Here is a 21,087-nt window from a genome sequence, read left to right on the forward strand (position 1 = left end):
CAGTGCCCATGCCGGCCCCCAGGAGCCCTCTCTCCTTAGGGTTCGCTGGTTGCCAGGAGCAGAAGCCCACCTGCTGAGCGAGAACACCCGCCGCAGAGGATGCATGGGGCTCCCCGTGGAGGGGGAAAGGGAGCCCGTGGCATCTGGAAAGACAGAGGCCAAGTCTGCGCCAGGGATCCTGTGAGCAGGAAACCCTCCCTGTGGGAATGAAACTCAAGAGCCTGTCCAGTGAGAGCTCCCTGGTATGGGCAGGGGTCGCGTCCGCAGCAGGTAGCACCAGAGGCCCAGCCCACGGTGCCCGCTCCCCCGAGTGGTGGAGGTGCCACACAGTGTCTCCTTAGTCCATGATGCGAATGAATGACAGTTTGGACACAGCGAATCTTGGAATAGGGCCCCAGAAGGCCCTCTGCAAGGGCTCCAAGGGACTGACTTGTGGACACCGCGGGGAGGGGTGGAAGGGCCTTGGACAGCCCAGCTTGTCCCCTGAGGCCTCATGCTCTTGAGGCCACCACCTGTGCCAGGGGTGCCAACTGGGTGCCAGCTTCACCCCAGAGCCAGGATGTCAGCCCTCCGGACCGGCTGCACAGCCGTCTGGTGTCAGCTGGGAGAGCAGGGACAGTCCCTACCGGCTGTGAGGACGGGTTGGGGCACACAGGCATCCCACACGCCCTGGTGTTTGCAGAAATGAGGGGACTGGGGAGGCCACACCCAGAGTGACAGAATGACGTGGGGGTGCCCAGCTCTTCCGGGGCATATGGCACTGGAGCATGACTTGGGGAGCTGAGCAGCAGCTCCAGGCTCCGGAAGGGCCCCTCTTGTCCCCGCTCACAGCGCAGGTCCCACCACTGTGGTGTGGGTCCCACCTGTGTCTGCCCGACTCCCGCCTGGGGCCATGGATGCTTGTGAAGGGAGGCGGGTGAGAAAGAACACGAGGCCAGTGCTAACTGCGTCCCAGTTTCTGTTTATTTATTTTTTGTTTTTTTTTTGTTTTTTTTTTTTTTAAGTATGGAAGCTCAAGTATAAGATGTAGATTTTTTTTTTTAAGCTTTACAAAAAAACAAAATAAAACAAAAAACTCCTTTTGCATTCCGTAAAAATTGAAAGAAAGCACCTGGCCAGAAGAGCGGACAGTCAGCAGGCCCCACCCCCGCACCCCCACCACGTGGTCTCCGTGGGACAGGGTTCAAGTCCGTGCAGGACAGGTGGAGGGCCACCCCCTTTCTCCCGGAGCTGTCCCCTGTCCCCCAGCCCCAACCCCAAGCTACTCCCAAACACACGTGGAATCAGATTTCCAGTTTTTCTTCTCTCTTTCACACACCACAGTTAGTTCATAAAATTTTTTTGTTTTACATTTTTTACACCAATGTAACAAAAAGGTGGGAAGGAAGGAGAGGTGGACAGTATTTTATGCCTATAAATGGGTGGGGGGCAGGTGGGGGGGCTGGGGCAAACGAAAACACACGGTCTCTGCGGAAACACGGAGAGTTCTGACAGCAAAACGTGGTGGGAAGGAGGCCTCAGAGACGGAGGGTGTTGACTGGGCTTTATTCTCAGGGGAAGACGGCGCCGTGCTGTCGGTGAAGCCGGTGTTACATGACCTGGTGGGGAAGCGCGGGGCGAGGAAGGGAGCAGAAGACGAGTTCTCTAAGAAAGGAAACTAACGAGCGTGTGGCGCGTCCTGGTAGCACGGAGCCGAGCTCTAACACTGCTGCTTTCTCTTCAAGGCCTCCACCAGGTCGTTCTTAAGAGCTTCTTGCTTTGATTTGTCTGCGAAAGTCTGCACAGACCTGCCAGGGAGGAAAGGAGTCCATCAGGCCGTGTACTGGGCAGGGGCAGCAGCAACGGCCAGGGCGCTGCAGTGCTGGTGCCGGGCTGGGCCCCACGGTGGGCGGTGCCGGAGAGGGGCTGAGGGCCACAGTGCCCCAGGCCCGCACCACCCCCCACTGGCCCCTCACCAGGCCCCGCAGGGGAGGCGCACAGCCCACCCGGACGGGTGCTCACCTCTGCAACAGGCTGGGGCGGGGGGGCGCCCACTGGAGCCACCAGCACCCTAATCACTTCTCTGGGTGCAGGTCCCAAAGTCAGCCTGAAGCAGAAGGTGGCTCCTGGGCTTCCCCCTCATCACATCCCTGCCTGGCAGAGGCAGCCCGCCGCTTACCCCCCACGTGCAGGGGGGCAGAGGTTCACCCACTGAACATTTGAGACCTTCTGGACAGCTGAGCAGACTGGGTTCATGTCCAGGGCACCATCGGCTTGAACTTGGCCAAGAAACTCCCCCGGCCTGGATTTCCAGAGGCAGTATGGGACTGAGCTAAGGGGCCCCGGGTCACCGCCACCAAATCCGGGATTCGTGGGGACAGGCTGACGTGCGTGCACTCAAGTGGCTGTTTACGCTCTTCCCCAAAGTGAGCGGCCACCCAGCTCCATGGGGCTGGACAGTTTACACAGCGCTTCCCACACAGCCTCCTTTTCCTCTCATAGCATCCTGGGGGGGGGGTGTCTTCCTGGTGTCCCCAGTTCACAGATGAGGACACGAAGGCTTCGGGACTCTGTCCAAATGACCCTTCATGTCGACAAACCAAGCACTTACTCGACTACTCATAAACTTTCCAACTGTTCTGCAGCAGCAGACACGAGGGGTTTGGCGGGAAAAGTGCAGACACCAGGCCCCTCAGGAGTCCCAGGCTCCGTGTGCGCTGGCCATGAGGAGCGATGGGAAGGAGGGGCCAAAAAATAATCCTCAACTTCCCCAAATGGGTCAAGTAACACGAAGCAGTACGGAGGAGAAGAGGATCATCCCCAGCTCAGTTCTGGCTACACACTCCCGGACACGCACAGGAAGTGGCCTCCCCACACTCCGAGGGGGCACAGGCAAGACCATCCCACGCCGCTAGAAACTCTACGAGTGCTGTCATTTTCTAACATTTCTGAACACCTGTCCTGGTGGCCCCTGGCTCTACGGCGGCAAAGGAAGGGTCGGCACCAGCCCTGGCAGTCCACCTCGTGCTTCAGGAAAAGCCCCCCCGCGGGAGGCAACTCGCTCCGCTCCCTGGCCGGCGCGGGTGCGGCCTCTTCTGGAGGGAGAAGCCAAGCAGAGCTGTGCCCAGCCCTCAAGCCCCACCAGGGAGAAAGTTCCAGAGTTAGAACCAGAGTGAGAATCAGGTAAGAGACGGGAGACTGGGCTTAGAATGGCTTGGAGGTGTAAGGACCGAGAACTCATTTAGGGGACAGAGCTTGGAAAGGTCACTGCTAAGCCACATCAAACCAGTGTGGGAAGGACACGTCCTGGACCCCTGGAGTGCCAGCTGCCCACTGCTGCAGGGGCAGGTTTATGCCAGAAAGCCTGCAGTGGTGGCCACAGGACTGACCAAGGGCAGGGATCTAGAAGACTTTAAAAGCACCTCCCCCACAACGCGGCAGGGCTGGGAAGAAAAGTGCACTACAGTGGCATGCCTCAAAAGGGAGATTTTCTCTGCTGTGACAGGAATGTCATGGTCCCAGTGTGAGGCCAGACGGACATGCGGAAGTCCCACAAATGCAGAGTAGCCTTGCCCGGTTCCGTAAATGGTGCTCCCCCACCCCCCCACCGCCCCGCTCCTCCGGACCCACTGGAAATCCTGCTGAGCCTCTTCTGGCTCAGGCCCCCAGGGGCCAGTCCCTGGGCAGAAATCCCCTAGCCCTGGGCTCTGCAGCCCTGCCCTACAGGCTTTCCAAGCCCCTCCTGGGACTCCGACGGCTTTCATACACCTGTATCTGTCCAAGCTCAAGTTGTGGTTCTCGACGGTTCTCAACAACCAAGACTATCTCCCTTTCGTCAGTGTGAGGCGTTTACGAGGACGGCCGCAGCGTGTTAGGCACAGGTTACACGGGTCCAAGCTCCAGCAGCAGACGCTCTGGGGGTGGGGTGGGGGGCGGAGGGGTGCAGCAAGCCCGGCCGGGGGGTTTCAACCTCTGCTCTGTGCTCTCTCCTCAGGCTCAGGGCCATACGCCCTTTCAAAAGTCGTGGCCGCCCTCATTCCACTTCCCACCAAGAAGGCTTCTATGGCTTCTGGGACGCTGGGTGGGGAAGCCCGAGACCCTGGGTGCACAGACCGCGGGCTCGGGGAGACTGTCCTGGGGCAGTGGCCTCGCAGAAGGCCAGGCACACAGCCCTGCTCTGTGGCCAACCCAAGTGGTACAGACAAGCGGCTTCTGCTGGAGAGGCAGGGTTAATCCCCAGACCGGGCTTCTTCCAGAGCCAGAGCCAAACCCCGTCTCTGCCCCACACCCAGCCCTGCCTGGAGTGCAAGACACACACAGCACACACGTGACGCGGGTCTGTGTTACACGGGGCCGCATCGGCACGTTAACGTGGCTGCCCATGGCCGGGAGCCAACACACAGGGGGTTAGTGGTGGTTTAAGGGACCGCGTGGCCACAGCCGGTCCGGGGGTGGTGGCGGGCTAGTGAGTCCTGTTTAGTGGGGTGGGCGCTCGCGCCTCTCAGGCAGGGTACCTGTGCCGGCTTAGTTATCAGGCTGGATGTGGGTCTGGCGCTGGGTCAGCACTTGGGAAAGCTCCCTCTGCAGCTGCTGAAACTTGGGGTGCTCTGGGATTACGTCAACAGATCTACAGAGAGTGGTCAGAGGTGAGTGCGGCGGGGTGGGGGGCACACCGAGGAGCAGGTGGCTGCTGGAGACGCGGGGCCAGAGCGGCATCGTCACAGACCCCCCCCGCGCAAGGAGGGGAGCCACAGAGCTCGAAGCCGAAGGTACTCACGCCCACCACCCCCTGCAGGGAGGGGGCTCCTGGAGGACGGAGCGCCGCCCCCCCCCCCCCCCGTGACCACAGGACAGCGATGCCACAGGAGCGGGGGAGGGAAACCTACCAGGGGCCAGACCGCGTGTCCCCGTGGGCAAGTGGAAAGATGCAGATGCAGAGGGGGCTCCTCGATATTTTAAACTCTAATGAGGAGGAGACTAGAAATTTGTCTCCTGGGGGAATTTGCAAATCAAGGCAGGCCCCCTGAACAGCTCCCTACCTTTGCTTTTGGCCCAAGAGGAGAGACTGACACAGGGAAAGGGGCTCTGGGTGGGGGCGGGGTGCTGGATGCTGAGGGCAGCGCACGAGACCTGGGCCTCACACCGTGGTGGGGCAGATGCTATCCCATCTGACCCCTGTGGCAGGCCTGCCTCCCTGACTACGTGAGGGTCCTGGAGAGGAGACCCGTGTGAGCTCTTCGTTTTCCGACTCTGACGAACGGTGCTCATCCCACAGCCACCTCTCCTGCCCCCCACCCCCCGCACCGGAAGGGGCTCTGGCCTTCTGCTCTGTCTGCCCCCCATGGACTCTGAAGATCCAGAAAGCCCTTCTCAGCCTTCACTTGGGCCAACACTACAGAACCGAGGGCACAGGATGGGTGGGGAGGGGCAGCTGGGGGCCAGGCCGCTCAAAGGGTTGCAATCCCTCATGCGTGGGGAGGTCCAGGCAGATGCTACAGATGGGACTGGCCCGGCGGGGGACTGAGGGGTGACTCCAGGCATGAGGGCACCGGTGGCTGTCCAAGTGAGAGTCCCCAGAAAACAGAAACAGCAGGGTAGGAACCAGCGTCTACGTACGAGGTGTCTGACCCTTCCGAATCTGCATTAACGATCCCACGGGGTGGGGCACCAACGAGGTGCCAGGGGCACCAACAAGGAACCTGAGGCCCAGTGCCACGTGACTACCACGTCGAACACCTAGAACTCTAATCCACATCTCTTGGTTCCGAAGCTTATGCTTTGGGGTACGTTACCTCAGCCCATTGACGATGTCCTTTGTTTTTCCAAAGTAAATCTCATTCAGCGTACTTCTGATTTTATTTTCCATATCCTGGGAAGGGATGCCAGTCAGACAGGATGGCAAACAGGAGGCTGAGACCCATTACCCTCCCCCCGACCCCCACCGCCCACCAGCCCACCCTTGCAGTCCCCACTGCGACCACAGGGGGGAGGCGCAGGACCGCGCCAAAGCCAGGTGAGCCAGCCCCCCAGAGGCCGAGGACCGCCCCCACCAATTTGCCTGCTGAGCGCTTCCTAGGCTTCAGGCACCAGGAAGCCAATACTCAGGGGCTGGAGGCCAATGCTGACCGCGATGGGAGCCGGTCTGAACCACGTCACCACGCCGCAAGTCCCCCCACCAATTTCGGGCACATTTCTGTGCAGCCCAAGCACACCACCCCTTCTTCTACAGAGCGTGGCCAAGGTAAGGCAAAGGCCACTGCAATCTGAGCCCATGGCCTTGGAGTGCAGACTTCCGGGAGCAGGAGGGGGTCCTTGCGGGGGCAGGAGAGGTGGTGGCTTACGAGCAGAGCCCTGTTTGCATGCCCGTTAGAAGGCTCAGAGCATGAGCCCAGGGCAAGAGAGCAAAACCCGAGAAGCACGACAAAGGTGACAGGTGCCGCGGGCTGCCACAGGGCTGGAAGCGGTCAGGCACAAGGCCAGCAGGCCGCACCCAGGCCTCAGCGGCAGCATGGCCCGCGCTGCAGCAGTGACCCGAGCCCTGAGGCCCACTCACCTCTACCAGGCGTCCGATATTGGCTATGTGCGGGGAGCAGTCGCTCACGGTCTCATCTTTCTCCATCTGCGAAAGAGAAGAGCATTCCTCCACGTCAGGGGGCCGGGCACTGCCTGCGAAGGGCAGCCTCTGCCTCCAGCACCATGCGCTCTTGGGGTGTACCAAGAGCCTGTTGCTCCTGCTGCCAGCCGCAGAGCCAGCTGTGGGTGGTACAAGGCCACCTTTCCAGCTGGGGGACCCAAGCACGCGGGACTGCAGCTTTAGGGCCTAAACAGCTCAGCGGGCAGAGACCCAGAGGTCCCACTCCTGGCAGAGGGTCCTCTGCTGCTGCCCTGCTGGGAGCATGACCCTCCCAGTCCTAGGGCCGCTGCAGGGAGGGCACAAGGGACACGCTGGCAGGGGACTGGCTAGGGATGCAGGGGAGCTTCCACCATGCCTCCACTGCCCTGCGATGGCGGCTTCAGAGGGAGGGTCCAGCAGCCCAGAAAGAGCAGGGGGGGGGCGGGTTGGGGGGACTGAGGCTCAGCTAGGAGGTGCCGCAGGCAGTGAGGGCAGAACCGAGGCCAGAGTCTTCTTACTGCACAGTCTGCTGGGCTGGCTGTGGCCGGAAGAGAAGAATCTGAACCCAGATGCCTAGACTGGGACCGAGTGGGACCCAGCAAGCCGAGTCTCGGGCAGGGTTTGGTCTGACCCAATAATCATAACTATTAAAGTTCCGATAAAGTTTTACTGAAAGTACTAATACGAGGCAGCAGGTGGGGTGGGGGAGAGGGACAGGATCCCTGACCTGTGCCCTTCTGCAGGAGGTGCGGGACCCCCCCCCCCCCCCCGCATCAGTCTTATTTCCCTCACAGGACAGGTCGCTCCCTTAGGAAGAGGTTCCCCTGTCCACACCTCGAGGGGCGCCCAGGAGAGCGGTGAGCACAAGAATGCTCAGTTACGGACGGAATTGTCGTCGAAACAAAACACTGACGCTGAGACAGGTCATCACGAGACAGGACAAAGAGCTAGGAACGGCGGTGTCGGGACGGCCAGAGCTCGGAAGGCTTTGGACACGCAGAGCGCGAGGCATGGCCGAGGCTCAGAGCCTCAAGGCTTTGCTGCTGCTTCTCACCTGTCTTGACTTCTCTTCTCCATCAGGGAGAATGACCGTCAGGCCATAAACGGTAGAAAAGACCCAGTTAAGAGTGAGATGAGGCCCCAAATGGGCGAGCAGATGGCAGGAGAGACCCAAGTCACTCTCACTCATCAGGTTCCCAGGGCTGGACACGTCCGATTCCATGGAGCCATCAGCCATCCCTGAAAAAGGACCGCGGGCCCAGGAGGGGCCGAACGCTTGAGGAGGGCGGAGGCTGACCCCACTTTCACAAAACGAGGAAGATGAGAGCCAGAACTTAAACGTGGGTCTGACAGTTGGACTCCCCAAGTTCTGATGGGACCGTTTAAACTCATCTGTCAGCACATCTAAAATCAGCTATCGCTAATCTAGGAATCCACATGGGCTCGTCGTGGGCAAATCCCACAAGAAGCCCTAATTTCCTATTCTGATGGGGACGCTGCGAGCAGAGAACTCCTCTAGGGGTCACACCACTGGCAGGTTCCCACCTAGTCCCCCGCAGCCATGGCTGGGATGCTGGGTCCCCGGGGCGGCCTCTTTGCTGTCCCTTTGCTGTCCTGCAGGCTTCCTTCCTGGCCCTGAGCCGGCGTGCCTACGTGGGACTTGGAGGAGGCACAGCCGTGAGCCTTCTCAGCATCCTGGTGACAGCAGCGAGGGTCCAAGTCAGAGCCCAGGAACGTGGGCTACCATGGAGCATGGCCAAGCACAGAGTCGCCTGTTCTACTCAGTCTCTAGAAGAACTCTGTTCTCAACCCAAGGACATGGAAGCTCAAAGGGGTCATCTGCCCGGGGCACAGCACGTTTGCTCTTCCTGCCTCGGCGGGCTGAGGGGAGTGCGAATCGCTCTCTTGGGCTCAGACGTGACTCCCACCGAGTAAAAAATGGGAACTGAGTCCTGCGAAGACCCTCATGGTTCTGAGGGGCTCGCAAGCGTGAAAACCACGTGCTGTGCGGCCACAATGTTGGGGACAGGACTGGTCCAGGGCCGGTTGGGGGTGGCGTCCCACGACGGTGCTGCAGCGGGGGGCTCTGGCCCTCAGGAAGTACCGGCCTGGCACAGCCACACCTGCAGGGCCAGACTCGGTTTAGAGGCCAGGCTGGAAGAGACCCAGGGCAAAGCGGCAAAGGTCGGAACACCCTGACCTCAAGAAATGGGCAAGAATGGGCCATGTGCCCTGCCTCCGCGCCCCTGGACCAGCGATCCTGGGAAGTCTTGACCCTCAGAGACTACCTGGGTCCCTACCAAACAGCAGTGAGAGCTCCCGAACTCAGAAGCGACAGCTACTCCCCATCACTTCAGGTCTCCTAAACCCCCCATCCAGAGCTGCTGGAACACGTGCCCTTAGCCAAACCCTGCAGCCGAGACAGGCGGAGTACGCGCGCTCTGGACAAAAGCTGGCGCACGCTCGGGAGGAAGGACGGGGCTCCACCTATCCGCTTTTATTATTTATTTATTTATTTATTTATTTATTAAAAAAAAGATTCTACTTATTTATTTGACAGACAGAGATCACAAGTAGGCAGAGAGGCAGGCAGAGGGGGAGGGGGAAGCAGGTTCCCCGCCGAGCAGAGAGCCCGACATGGGGCTCGATCCCAGGACCCTGAGACCATGACCTGAGCCGAAGGCAGAGGCTCAACCCACTGAACCACCCAGGTGCCCCTTCATCTACCCACTTTCAAAAGGGATTTCTGGCCACCAACACACTTGGTGCTCCCCCACACCCCGCCTTGGAAATAGTTCCTGTGCCCAGATTGAGGGCAGCTCAGAGAGCTGCTCCTCTGGGCAGGGAGAAGCCTCGGGGGTGGGACCCAGACAAATCACGTCCTCCCACGATGAGACGTCCCTCACCTTCCCCAGCTCAGTGTGGGGGGGCCAGGCTCCTCGCAATCTCAGGGAAGCGATGAGCCTCTGAGCTCACAGGGGCCCACTTTGTATTTCATTCGTTTTTTAAACATTTATTTGAAAGAGAGAAAGCGTGCACACACGTGAGTGGAAGGGGCAGAGGCAGAGGGAGCGAGAATCCTAAGCAGACCCTGCACTGAGTGCAGAGCCCGACATGGGGCTCAATCCCATGACCCTGAGATCACTGCCTGAACCAAAACCAAGAGTCGGACACCTAACTGACTACGCCAACCAGGTCCCCACCGAGGGCCCCATTTTAAGTGAGGACTCCACAGCCCAAAGTGGGGCCCAGGCTGCTGGCAAAGGGGTCCGGGCCATCAGGGTAGGTCAAGTCACACAGCAATTCAACCTCTTGGGTATCGTCTTTGTGCTCCAGAATCAACTTTCTAATGAATCGACGTGGTGAAACCACCTGTCGCCCGAAGGTAGAAGAGGTCTGGGGTGGGTGTGGGGATGGATGGGGGAAAGGTAAGGACACCTGGTCTCCTCTGGGAGCAGATGGACTCCCTGGGAGGGAAGCAGGGGTCCCTAAGCTCGAGGCAGGGGGTCTGAACCCAAGGCAAGACCTGGCAGGGACCAGGGAAGGGAAGGAAGACGTGGGCTGGGGTGCGGGCTGAGGCCTTGGCACACACTGACGTTTCCGTGGCCCCCTCCCAGGCACCCCTGCTGACTCCCTCCACACCTGGTCAGGACCAGCCTGCTGGAAATGCTGACCCACCAAAAATAGGCCTATTTTTGCAATGCATATATTATTACATCCTTATAAAAGTGGCTGCCAGAGAAAAACATTTTTATGTGCTGTGGCTGCACAGATGTTCCACAAGGTGGTTCCAACCACGTCTGAAGTCAGAGCCCAGCCCGTCTGTCCCCATCAAGCACCTCCCTCTCCTTCTCTCTGTGGCCTGGAGACAGGAAGGACACGGCAAGTGTTTGGAAAGCAGGCCCTCTTCCTCAGAAGGGGGGCACGGTCCCTCCCCTGGCTCTGCAGCGCTTCCCGGCAGGCACGGCCCAGAGGGTGGGGGAAGCCAGCCCCGGCGCCACGGCTCCCGCTCTGGAGCCCAAGGGCTGAGGGCCTCGGCCTGCCTAGGCCTCTGCTTTCTGCTGAAGGAGGTACTACTCGCACAACGCCAAGGACAGAGCCTGGTGGGACGGCAGCTCCATTCCTGGGCTCCTCCCGTCCTGTCCTCTTTGTTACTGACCTGAGCTCTAGGAAGAGTTGGCCTGGGGGCCAGGACTTAGCCTGCTGTCAAGTCCGAAGACAGTGGTCAGACAGCCTCTCAAGGAAGGTTCGGTTTGCCTAATCCAGGGATATTTTAACTGAGCCTAAAACTACATATATTCTAGAAGATGGGAAAGTCTCTGCTTGCGAAGCAGATGGGAAAGCAGCACAAGCAGCTCTGATTGACTGAGCGCGGACCAGGAATCCAGGTGGACCTTCTCTTCGACTGTCTCTGAATAGGCATAATTAGCCTGATGGTGAAAATGCAGAGTTTTGGAGAAGGGAAGTGGACGGTCCAGGTCACACAGCTGGGAAGGGAGCAGGCTAGCACTGAACCAGATCTCGACAATTCTGAAACTTGTTTTCTTGCATGAGACCTCTCTGCTCACACCCATGTACATCCTTTACCGGAAAAATCAAAGGGAAACCACAATCCAGGGCTCGGAAATTCCGAACAGTAACCAGCCCTGCCTCAGACCCCTCCCTCCCCCGCAGGGCGCCCACCCCCTGCATCTCCAGTGCCTTCCTCTCCGGCCTGACTGTTCCTAGAAGGCTCTCGCCTTCATCCCTACACAGGCCACCTCCCGGCACACAAGGAGCCGGCTGCAGCTGTGCCTCCCCCAGCAGGAAAGCACTCCCTGGGCCCTAGGCCCTGCTCCCCCACATCTGGAAGAGGGCCGTGGGCCTCCTCCCCATACCAGAACGTGCCGCCCGGGCTAGCCAAACCGAGCGCCAAGCTCGAGTCAAAGAGCATTTCCCTGCCATGACACATGGGCAGGTGGCCCCGCGGGAGTCTCTCTGTCACGGGGAGTGTACACTGGAGCAGGCAGAGAGCTCAGCCGGCCAAGGACTGGCCTGATCCAACTCGACAGAACATTCCACCTTCGTTTCTAAATATTTAGAATCTGAAAAAAAATATCAAACGAACATCTGCAGGGCCCATCCCCAGATCGGAAGTCTCGGATCTCCTTCCAGAGATTTACGGCCTTTGCCTCCTTCCCGAGTCTCCAGCTGTCACACAGGAGAAGTGACCTCTCCGCGCAACTTCCTTTTCAACATGTTGGTACTTGGCTCGCAACATATGTTCTTGCTCCACAGCCTTCCCACTGGGGCCGGGGTGGCACGGCGCCAATGGGCACCTTCTGCCCTCCTCCCCTGGAAGGACTGCAGGATTTGGCTGTGAGGAGCTCCCACAAAGACCACTGCACCCCCTTCCTCCCCAGCCGCCCTGATCTGCCCAAACACCTGTCACCTGCCTTCCAGCCAACATCCCTAAGGGAGACGTCGCTAGGTAGGGGTGGAGGGAAGAAAGGGCCAAAGGGGTGGTGATGGGTGAGTGTGCTGAGGGCGCACAGGCCGGGGTGCACCCGGTCTGAGCCCCCGGGGACGCTGCTGCAGCCTGCGGATCACGACCAGAGGGGACATGTGGCTCAATTCATGGGTCACTGTTAAATTTACTAAAACTTATTTACTTAAAAGATTTATTTGACAGAACACAAACAGGGGGCGCAGCAGGCAGAGGGAGAGGGAGAAGCAGGCTCACTGCTGAGCAAGGAGCCTGAAGCGGGGCTCAATCCCCAGACCCTGGGATCATGACGTGAGCCGAAGGCAGATGCTTAACTGAGCCACCCAGGTGCCCTAAATTTACCAACAATTAACAGAAAGCTCTCCACATCCCGCCCTTATACTCACAGCCACCTCATGAGATGGGAGAGGGCCAGGGACAAAGCCTCCGAAGTGGAAGCAGGGGAGGGACAGCTGGGGAGGCTGGGGTGTGGGGAAGAGGAAAGTGGAGGGAACCACCCAGGAGGGCCTCTGCGGAGGAGTCTCCTGACCACTGGCCAGGCCGGCTTGCAGGGTTGGTGCCTGCTGGCGTGGGTCCTTCCTTCCAGACACACACGAGGCAGCGGTGTGTGGCTATGCTGAGGCCTACCTGCCAGAGGGAGAGCCCGGGTCTGGTCGCTGCGAGCACCGCTCGATGGGACGAGCTCAAATGAGGAAGCCGCGTCCGATCCCACCGCTCACATGGTGGAGGGCCACCCACGCCACGCCCGCCCTACCTCAAAATGTCTCCTGCCCTGCCCCTCCCCTCCTGCCTTACCCTTCTCCTCCTTGAGGCCGACACCAGCTCACGTACTGACCTCCTGGCTGCAGGCTTATCCCCTCCAACCCTCCCAGGCCGCCTCCATCTGGCCCGAGTCACCTCGCTCCCGGAGGACTCGAACAGTTCCCTCCCCCTTTCAACTTTCCCCCATGCCACCCCACAGAGCCATTTTCTGAAAACAGAAATCTAATCAGATTGTTCAACTGACTAAACATCTTTCTTTTTTAAAGATTTATTTATTTATTTGACACAGAGAGAGAGAGCGAGAGAGGAACACAAGTAGAGGGAGAGGGAGAAGCAGGCTCCCCACTGAGCAGGGAGCCTGATGCAGGCCTCGAGCCCAGGATCCCGGGATCATGACCCGAGCTGAAGGCAGAGGCTTAATGAATGAGCCACCCAGGCGTCCCCTGACTAAACATCTTAAGAAGCCCCAGCGCCTCTGGTGGTGAGCGCTGTCTCATGTGGCCGACTTACCTCGGAGAGAAAAACCGACTTTACTGAAAGTCCAGTGGAGGAGGCACCATGAGGCTGGGTTGCTGTCCCCCCAGCGAGGCCTGTCCCTCCACAAGACCCCCCAACTCAGGGTGTCTGTTCCCAGGGCCCAGCTGGCGGCTGGAGGCGGAGGGGTGCCCGTGGGGGTGGGGGTGTCCCGGCCACACTGAGCGGACTGCTCCGCGCACTTCTGTGCAAACCTTCAGTCACCTACCAAATGCCAGGCATGGGACAAAAAGCAGAACAATGGGGCAGGAAGAAGCCCAATTTTTTTTTTCCTAGACAGACAAATCTGGGTTTAAATCGTGGCTGTGCCTCCAAGTGAATAAATCACCATGAGGAAATCACTTCAGGGCTCAAATGCTGGTCTCCTCACTATCACAGGGGAAAGGCGACACTGCCTTGCTTACATCAAAGCACAGAGACCTCCCCCTGCCCCATGTTCAGTCACTGTCACCGGTCTGCTCAACTTGCCTGGAAGCCCTTCGTCTCCCATCCAAAGTAACCAGACGTTTCCCCAAGGTGCACCTGGGACACATGGTTAATCCCACAACTCACACTGCCTGTCTGCCCCGAAGCCCTACATCATTAACCGAGACCGGTCTCCCCGCCGCTGCCCTGCCTCTCCTCTCACAGCTACATACCTTGGAAAGCAGCCCAGCACTAATGCACCTCAGATGAGTTACGGGACTGGCCGTTAGGATGATGACAGGAGCATGAATTTCCTCATCAAAGCCCAAGAGCACCAGGTGGTCCAAACAGGCCCACGGGGCTCGGCAGGAGGTGCTGCTCCGGGCGAGCCGGACCTGACCCTGGCCGTGGGCTGGTGGCTCTGACTGAAACTACCAGGAAGGCTGAGGATTAAGTATTTGTCCGGGTCTCTGTCAACTGATGGAATTGTAAATAGTTGGGAACGCTAAGTCGGGCAGGAAGCCATCTCTGGATGTGGATTTAGGATTTCCCACTGGGGCCTGGGTAGCAGGGTGTGGGGGAGGCGGGCGGTGGTAGAGCTCGTGGCCTGGGGGCTCGGCTGCCCTCCCCGGCCAGTGGTCCCTGGAGGCCAAGGACCTGTGTCCACACAGAATGATGGGCTCTGCCCCAGTGAGCACCAGCCTTGGATCCGGGAGGAGTGGGGACAGCCCTGTATGGGGGGCCAGCGACGGGGACCCCCAAGGTCCCTGGTGGCTCCGGGCCACTCTGACTCGGCAGAGGCAGCGGAGGCTTCGCACAAAGAGTCCAAGGCTCCGACGGGCACCCCAGGCTCGCGGACAAAACACCTGCTCTGCGCTCGTTGAATGCATGCCACGCTCCCATGACTAGGCTACAGACCCACCCGAGTCACCAAATTCTTCCTTTTCCCCATCTAATCTATCAAATACAGGTATTAAAAGTACTGAGTTTTTATCTCATTTAAACAGCTCATGGGGCACTGGGTGGCTCAGTGGGTTAAAGCCTCTGCCTTTGGCTCAGGTCATGATCTCAGGGTCCTGGGATCAAGCCCCATATTGGGCTGTCTGCTCAGCAGGGAGCCTGCTTCTTCTCTCTCTGTGCTTGCCTCTCTGCCTACTCGTGATCTCTCTGTCAAATAAATAACTCAAATCTTAAAAAAAGAAAAAGAGAAAAAAGAAGATACCTGCTCAGGGTGCCTGAGTGGCTCAGTCGGTTAGGTGTCTGCCTTCAGCTCGGGTCATGATCCCGGGGTTCTGGGATGGAGCCCCATGTTGGGCTTCCTGCTCAGCAGGGAGTCTGCTTCTCTCTCTGCCTCTGCCCCTCCCCCTGCTTGTGCTCTCTCTCTGTCAAATAAATAAGTACACTCTTAAAAATAAAAGGGTATCTGCTGTCCAAAGGCACCACAGGGAGGTCATACATGACTGGCCTGGGGAGCCTCCCCTGGAGGGTGCTCTCCAGGGCACGGTGCTGCGGCCACGGCTGACTTCGGGGACACCAGATGTTCCTGGGTCTGTGCCTTCTCCTCCCTTCCCATGGAGACACCGCAACGTGCGGCATGGGCACCAGGCAAAGGCTACCCCTTGGGATGGGGCTGTCAGGGCTCCTACATGCAGACATACATGTAGGAGCATCTGAAGGGCACCTGAACCGGAAAGTAAGAGGAGTCTGCTCTGGGGGAACCAGCTCGCAGCTCACCTGAGACCTATGTGGAGGGGACACCCTGGACACGGGGCAGTAAGGACACCGAAGCAGAAGACCGGTGAGAGGCACGTGGAAGTGGGGACATCCTGGCCCGTAAGAAATATACACATTCATTCAGATGAGCAAAACACACGCCTCACGTTTACTGATCTCGGTCCACGGTTCCTGGCTCATGGCTCCCCAAGCCTCTGGAATCTCCTGAGCTACCTTGGGACCATCTTCTGCCGGCCTCCTGGCCTCCGTTCCTGAAGTCACTTCAGAGCCACCCAGGCGCCCAGAGGATCTTGTTACTCATAATGAGCCCCTTTCCCATGGGGCGCCTGGGTGGCTCAGTGGGTTAAGCCTCTGCCTTCAGCTCAGGTCACGATCCCAGGACCCTGAGATCGAGCCCCGCATTGGGCTCTCTGCTAAGCGGGGAGCCTGCTTCCCCCTCTGCCTCTCTTCCTGCTCGTACTGTCTGTCAAATAAAAAAAAAAAAAAAAAAAAAAGAGCCCCTTTCCCACAACGACTGGGCTTGTGTTAACGAGGTGATTTTGGAAAGCGCCTCAAAATGGGGGCTGGTGGCCCAAGGAACTCTCAGTCCCCCCGATTTCCAGGCAGGGGAGAAGAGGGCTTCAAAGAACGTTTCCCAGTGCCACCATGCTGGGCCCCAAGCTCCACTCCGAGAGGACAGAAACTCCTTTAAGACCTCACGTGACACATCCCCTCACGGGCGGCTGATTTGTCTCCTCTGCTCCCTCTGTCAGGCTGCGCCCATCTAACGAGTCCATGGGGTTCCCGAGTCACTGTGGGCCACTCCAGCAAAGTACTCGAACCCCAGGAGGATTCGCAGCTGGTTGGTCAGGAGCACAGGGGACACCCTGGACTTGACGCTGGCATCTGTCGGGGGGCAGTCTTGTGGGCTAAGCCCTTCCCCTGTGGGCTCTGACGCCCACTTCAGGTGGACAGTGTCGGAGGAAGCCGAACTGTAGGCCGCCCCGCCAGTGCGCAGAGAACTGTGTGTGTGTTTGGGGGGGGGGGAGGGGTGCGGAGCCTGAAAGAGGTGTGTCGGTTGTCAATGTGCACAGAGATTACCTAGAAAATGTTACATTTAGATCCCAGGGTGGGGGGTCAGGGTAGGGCCAAAGATGCCTGCGTGTCCGACGAGCTATCTGGTGCTGCTGACGCCGGTCTGGGACCAGGCTGCAGGCGGACAGGCAGGCGTCCTCAGGCTGCCAGGGAAGAAGGCTGGCAGACTCGGCTTGCCTGCCGGCGACCGGCACACGGGGCGGGGGAGGGGGGTGGCCTGCGACTAAGGTAGCATCTTCTTGCGGGGAAGGAGCGTGAGGGGCCTGACAGCGTCTTGTTCTCACCGACACACAAGGGCTCTGGGCAGTGTCGTCGGCCAGGCCGGGAGCACAGCAGGTGGGGGCCGGTGCTCCACTCCGCCGGGCGGGAGGCCAGGTGCCGCCCAGGGCTCGCTGCGTCCCAGCCGCGACAGGGCAGCTGCGGGAAGGCCCGCAGACCCGCTTACGTGGGTCCTCAGCTCGACTTCAGCCCTTTGGCTCCTTTCCAGAGACGCTGGCTACGATGCCCCAGCAGCCTGCCGCCCGCCCCCACTGGCGAGAGAACGCCCGTTGGTTCTCTGCACAAAGCACCCCCATGGGTGCCAGGCGCCCGCTGCCGGCCCACAGCCTCCCCCCGCTGTCGAGAAGCAGCCGGATTTGACTACAGGAAACCACCCCCTTTTCAATCGATACCAAGCCTGGCAGCCACACAACCTGCACACTGGCTGGACGGCTTCGTGCCCCTCAGCCTCGGGAAGATTCTGTGGGGATGCCTGGGTCGCTCAGTCATGACCCCAGGGTCCTGGGTTGGAGCCCTGCATCGGGCTCCCTGCTCAGTTGGGAGCCTGCTTCTCCCTCTCCCGGCCACTCCCCCTGCTTGTGCGCACGCACTCTCTCTCACAAATACATAAAATCTTTAAAAAAAAAGGGGGGGTGATTCTTTGGTGGATACAAGTAACTGAAGCCAGGGAGACATTTCTGGGCTTAGGGCAGACCGAATTTTGAAAGAGAAGCTCTTTCCTCCGGGACAGCCCGGGGCTCACCACAGCGCTCCTGGCGTCCTGACGTCCTAGGCCCAGTCACACCACAGAAACCCTGAATTCCTCAGTTGGCTGAACTGCCTTGTTTCCATTTTTGCTTAATGGCAGGGTTTTACATCTGCCACTTGCAACTAAGGGTCCGCACCGGAGGGATCGAAGTCACAGCAGTGACATTTATTCATTCTACCTTATCAGGAGTCCATCCTAACTGTCCCAGGAACGTTTTAATGTAAATACCTTGACCCAAAAGTAAAAGCCCTCAGGACCGGATCTCTGACTCCGTGGAGATCCTGTCGGACACAGAGGCTGCCCCTGCTGCCCCTACCTGTCTGGTCAGGCTGCCTCCGAGGTTCATGGTGCCGGAGCCGGATTTGTTGGTCTGCAGCCAGAGCATCACGGTGGAGGTCAGCTTGTAATGGGCGGTGCGACCACTGGATTTCTCCTGTGGGAGGAGACAGAGGTCAGAACCCCAGGGTTGAGCCTGAGCTGGGGTCATTCTCACATGTCCCTTCCTTGGATGTGGAGCCACAGCATGACCTTATAAAACCCTGGCTGGTCTCTAAAGGGACCGACTCTGCAACCACAGGGTCTTTATCGTTAGTGACCACTGCAATCCCGATTCATCTTAATCGAACTGGCTCTGCGGCATTCTAGGAGTGACCGGGGTTTACGGATCACAGCATCCTCCCACCGCTTCGAGAGACAGGTCTGCCGGGGAGTGTACCTGCACTTCTACCACGTGGATGGAATCCCAGCAGCCCTTGATCTTCTTGGATCCGTCTCCAGCCTTCTTTATGAGAATCACTCCAGCAAAGCCATGATCCAAATCCCAGAGGTAGACAGATGAGACGCCGCCTTCAAAGTACCTGCCGGAAACAGGCCACGTGCCCATGAGACGCCAAGCCGATCGGATTACAGATCAGCCCAGGGTTTCATTCGGCAAAGCTTCTCCTGAATGTCTGGAAGGAAGGACCCTCCCTCCCTCCCTGTGATGGTTCCGGGCCTGACTCTTGCGCATGTCCTGGTTGGGGGCAGGGGTCCTGGAAAGACCAGGGGCTCAGGATGAACTGGAGTTCGAGCTCTGCCACTAACTTGGGCTTTGCGGTCTTGGGCAAGCTTACAAAACTTCTCTGGCTGCACGTTCCTTCCAGAGGAAGGACCCAGCAAAGTGTGTGACATGGGATGGACATTCGATGGGGGTCACTGCTACCTTCCGGGATGGCTATTTCACAGGGGGGATAAAGGGGAAAAAACCCATAGTAGCACACTCCTCCCCACCCTGAGCCCCCCCAACTCTCCCCGCCTCCCTCCAAGCCCCAGCTGCCTGGGTTTCTGTTGGTCTTTTGGAGCCGGAAATGTAGGGCTGAGCTTAGGGCAGAGCTCCATACTCAGGTCTGAGTCGACACGGAAAAACTCCTAAGAACAAACACAAGAAAAGGCCAGAGGAGAAAAGGAAATCAGGCCAGGGTCCCAAATCCAAGAGACTCAAGGCGACAGCATGGCAGAGCCGGGCTGCCGGGGGCGGAGGTGGGTCACCAGCTGCTGTGTGGGGCCTCAAACTCCGCCGCCGACCAACCGGAACACTGGAAAACACGCGTCTCTGTGGCCTGGCATGTTCTTCACCAGTGCGTCTATGGCCTCTCTGACCCCAATTAACCTCGGCATCCACAGTGTGGCAGGCACGCTGGGCCCCGCCAGGAGGGCGCTATTGTGTGTGAGCACAGGCTCACACGTGGAGGAACCGGGCCAGCAGCACACGTGTGGCAGCAAGCAGGGGCTGTGTGTGGTGGGGGGTGTGGCACAGGCCCCCCCACGACCAGCCGCGGCCGCACCTTCCCCAGCCGCCAACTCTTTATTAAGTGCTCCCAGGGACCAACCATCTGAACTGGGCCTTCATTTCATTATGAAATAAGAACGGTAATACCTACTTTATAGGACTCTTGAGATACAAAAAAAATAGGAAAGTAAATAATCTGACTAAAGACTATTATTGATTTTAGTAACAAAAATACGTACTAAAAATAAACAGGTCCGTGAATTCTCAATAAAGCTGTTACATAATAAAAATACACATGATTAATGCTAACATTTCGAGAATGTGGGTGAAGGGTACACAAGAATTCTTTGTAACAATCAGAGCAAAGGAAGCGTCTTTCCCTGTGAGAACCACAGCCTCCTGCTGAGCCATAAGGTGCCACGGGGCCAACCCACCGCAGGGCCCGTGGGGGCCCAAAGGCTGCACACGAGGTCTGCTCCCCTGCCCGCTGGGGTTCCAGCCCGCCGCGGCCGCCACATCCTGTCTCTGCCTCTCCGTCCCCACAGGTTCCAGGGTGATTAAGCTGTCCAATGAGATTCACCCCACTGCCCACCCTCACAGCCCTGGTCACCCTGGGAGGCGGGGCTGGTGCAGTGGACGCCCGGTGAGTGGGCCTGCTGGACAGACACACGGAGGGGACCGGCTCCAGGCCAGTGCAACGCAGAGCACACACACGATGGGCGGGTGGGCATGGAACAGAATCCAGAGATCCAAGTTCCCTAGGAGTCACACCAGCACCACCGAGGGAAGAGCAGCCCAGCTAACGTGATCCCAGTCCTGCCGGACACGGAGGGCTGCTCCAGCACTCGGCTTCCCCCTTGGCTGGCTTGTAGGGAGAGCAGCCCCACATCAAAAGGGAAGCTCTAAATCTGCAGCTTCTCTCGTGCTGGTCTGAAGGAAGGGCCAATAATCCCTTCTTGCCGCTGGCCAGCCAGGAGTAAAGGCGGACACCCAGTGGTCATTCTCCCCTTCCGCCCCCCACAGCGTGTGGCTCGATACCCATGACCAGAGAGCGGCACTGGTCTTGTCTAAGGCCCCACGCCCTCTGTGTGCCAGGATACCAGGGAAAGCGGGCCAGGCTGCCCCAGAAGGGAGCCCAGGGAGACTCTGGGGGCCCGAGAGCCCCTGATGATGTCGCCTGGAGACCTGCTCCAAAGCGCCAGGCAGCTGCAGTCCATCCCCTCTGTCCCATCCCTTAGATTTATTTTCTTCCGGAAAATGAACAACCGCATTATGTTTTATAAGGTGGAACTGGCCGTTTCCACTCCAGCGCCCCACCCAGTGGCCCGGCTCCCACTCCGGGCAGCTTCTCCCTGGCATCCTCAGTTTCCTCTGTGGGCCACAGTGACCGGACCCAAGGTGCCAAGATGCTGGAGACCAGGAAGGCAAAATGCAAACTTAACTCTGACCTCTACTGCTCTTCTTTTCTCCAAAACTAAGCAATTCATTGCAAGGACATTCTAAAACAGGGAGACTGAAAAATTAGCCCAAAATACCATGTATCAACTTATCCCATAAATCTCATTTTTCCAAATCCCCTTCCAGTCTTTGTCCAGATGCCTAACTTCTACGAAACGACAAGCAGAGCCACGGTGCCGTGTTGAGTTCGGTCTCTGTGCTTGGCAGGGACTCATTAGCGCTTCTCCCGGGAGCCACACGATCTCGGT

The 21,087-nt window shown here is 58.7% G+C and overlaps 1 protein-coding gene across 3 annotated transcripts in view; it reads right to left on the minus strand.

Moving 5' to 3' along the window:
• Positions 1-1,331: 1,331 nt before the first annotated feature.
• CAPZB (capping actin protein of muscle Z-line subunit beta) overlaps positions 1,332-21,087 on the minus strand; it is a 127,419-nt gene continuing 107,663 nt past the window's right edge. For 2 of the 3 annotated variants that reach the window (XM_032863600.1, XM_032863598.1), the window contains exons 5-10: positions 18,329-18,470; positions 17,930-18,046; positions 6,533-6,598; positions 5,772-5,848; positions 4,494-4,606; positions 1,332-1,787 (exon numbers count right to left, since the gene is read on the minus strand). In XM_032863600.1, coding sequence (XP_032719491.1) covers positions 4,504-4,606; positions 5,772-5,848; positions 6,533-6,598; positions 17,930-18,046; positions 18,329-18,470 — 505 coding nt within the window. In that variant the 3' untranslated portion in view covers positions 1,332-1,787; positions 4,494-4,503. The remainder of the gene's footprint in view (positions 1,788-4,493; positions 4,607-5,771; positions 5,849-6,532; positions 6,599-17,929; positions 18,047-18,328; positions 18,471-21,087) is intronic. The other variant, XM_032863599.1, reaches the window with a different exon arrangement.

The sequence above is a fragment of the Lontra canadensis genome, unplaced genomic scaffold (genome assembly GCF_010015895.1).
Source record: "Lontra canadensis isolate GAN:19392208 unplaced genomic scaffold, GSC_riverotter_1.0 scaffold25, whole genome shotgun sequence".
NCBI classification, from domain to species: Eukaryota; Metazoa; Chordata; class Mammalia; order Carnivora; family Mustelidae; genus Lontra; species Lontra canadensis.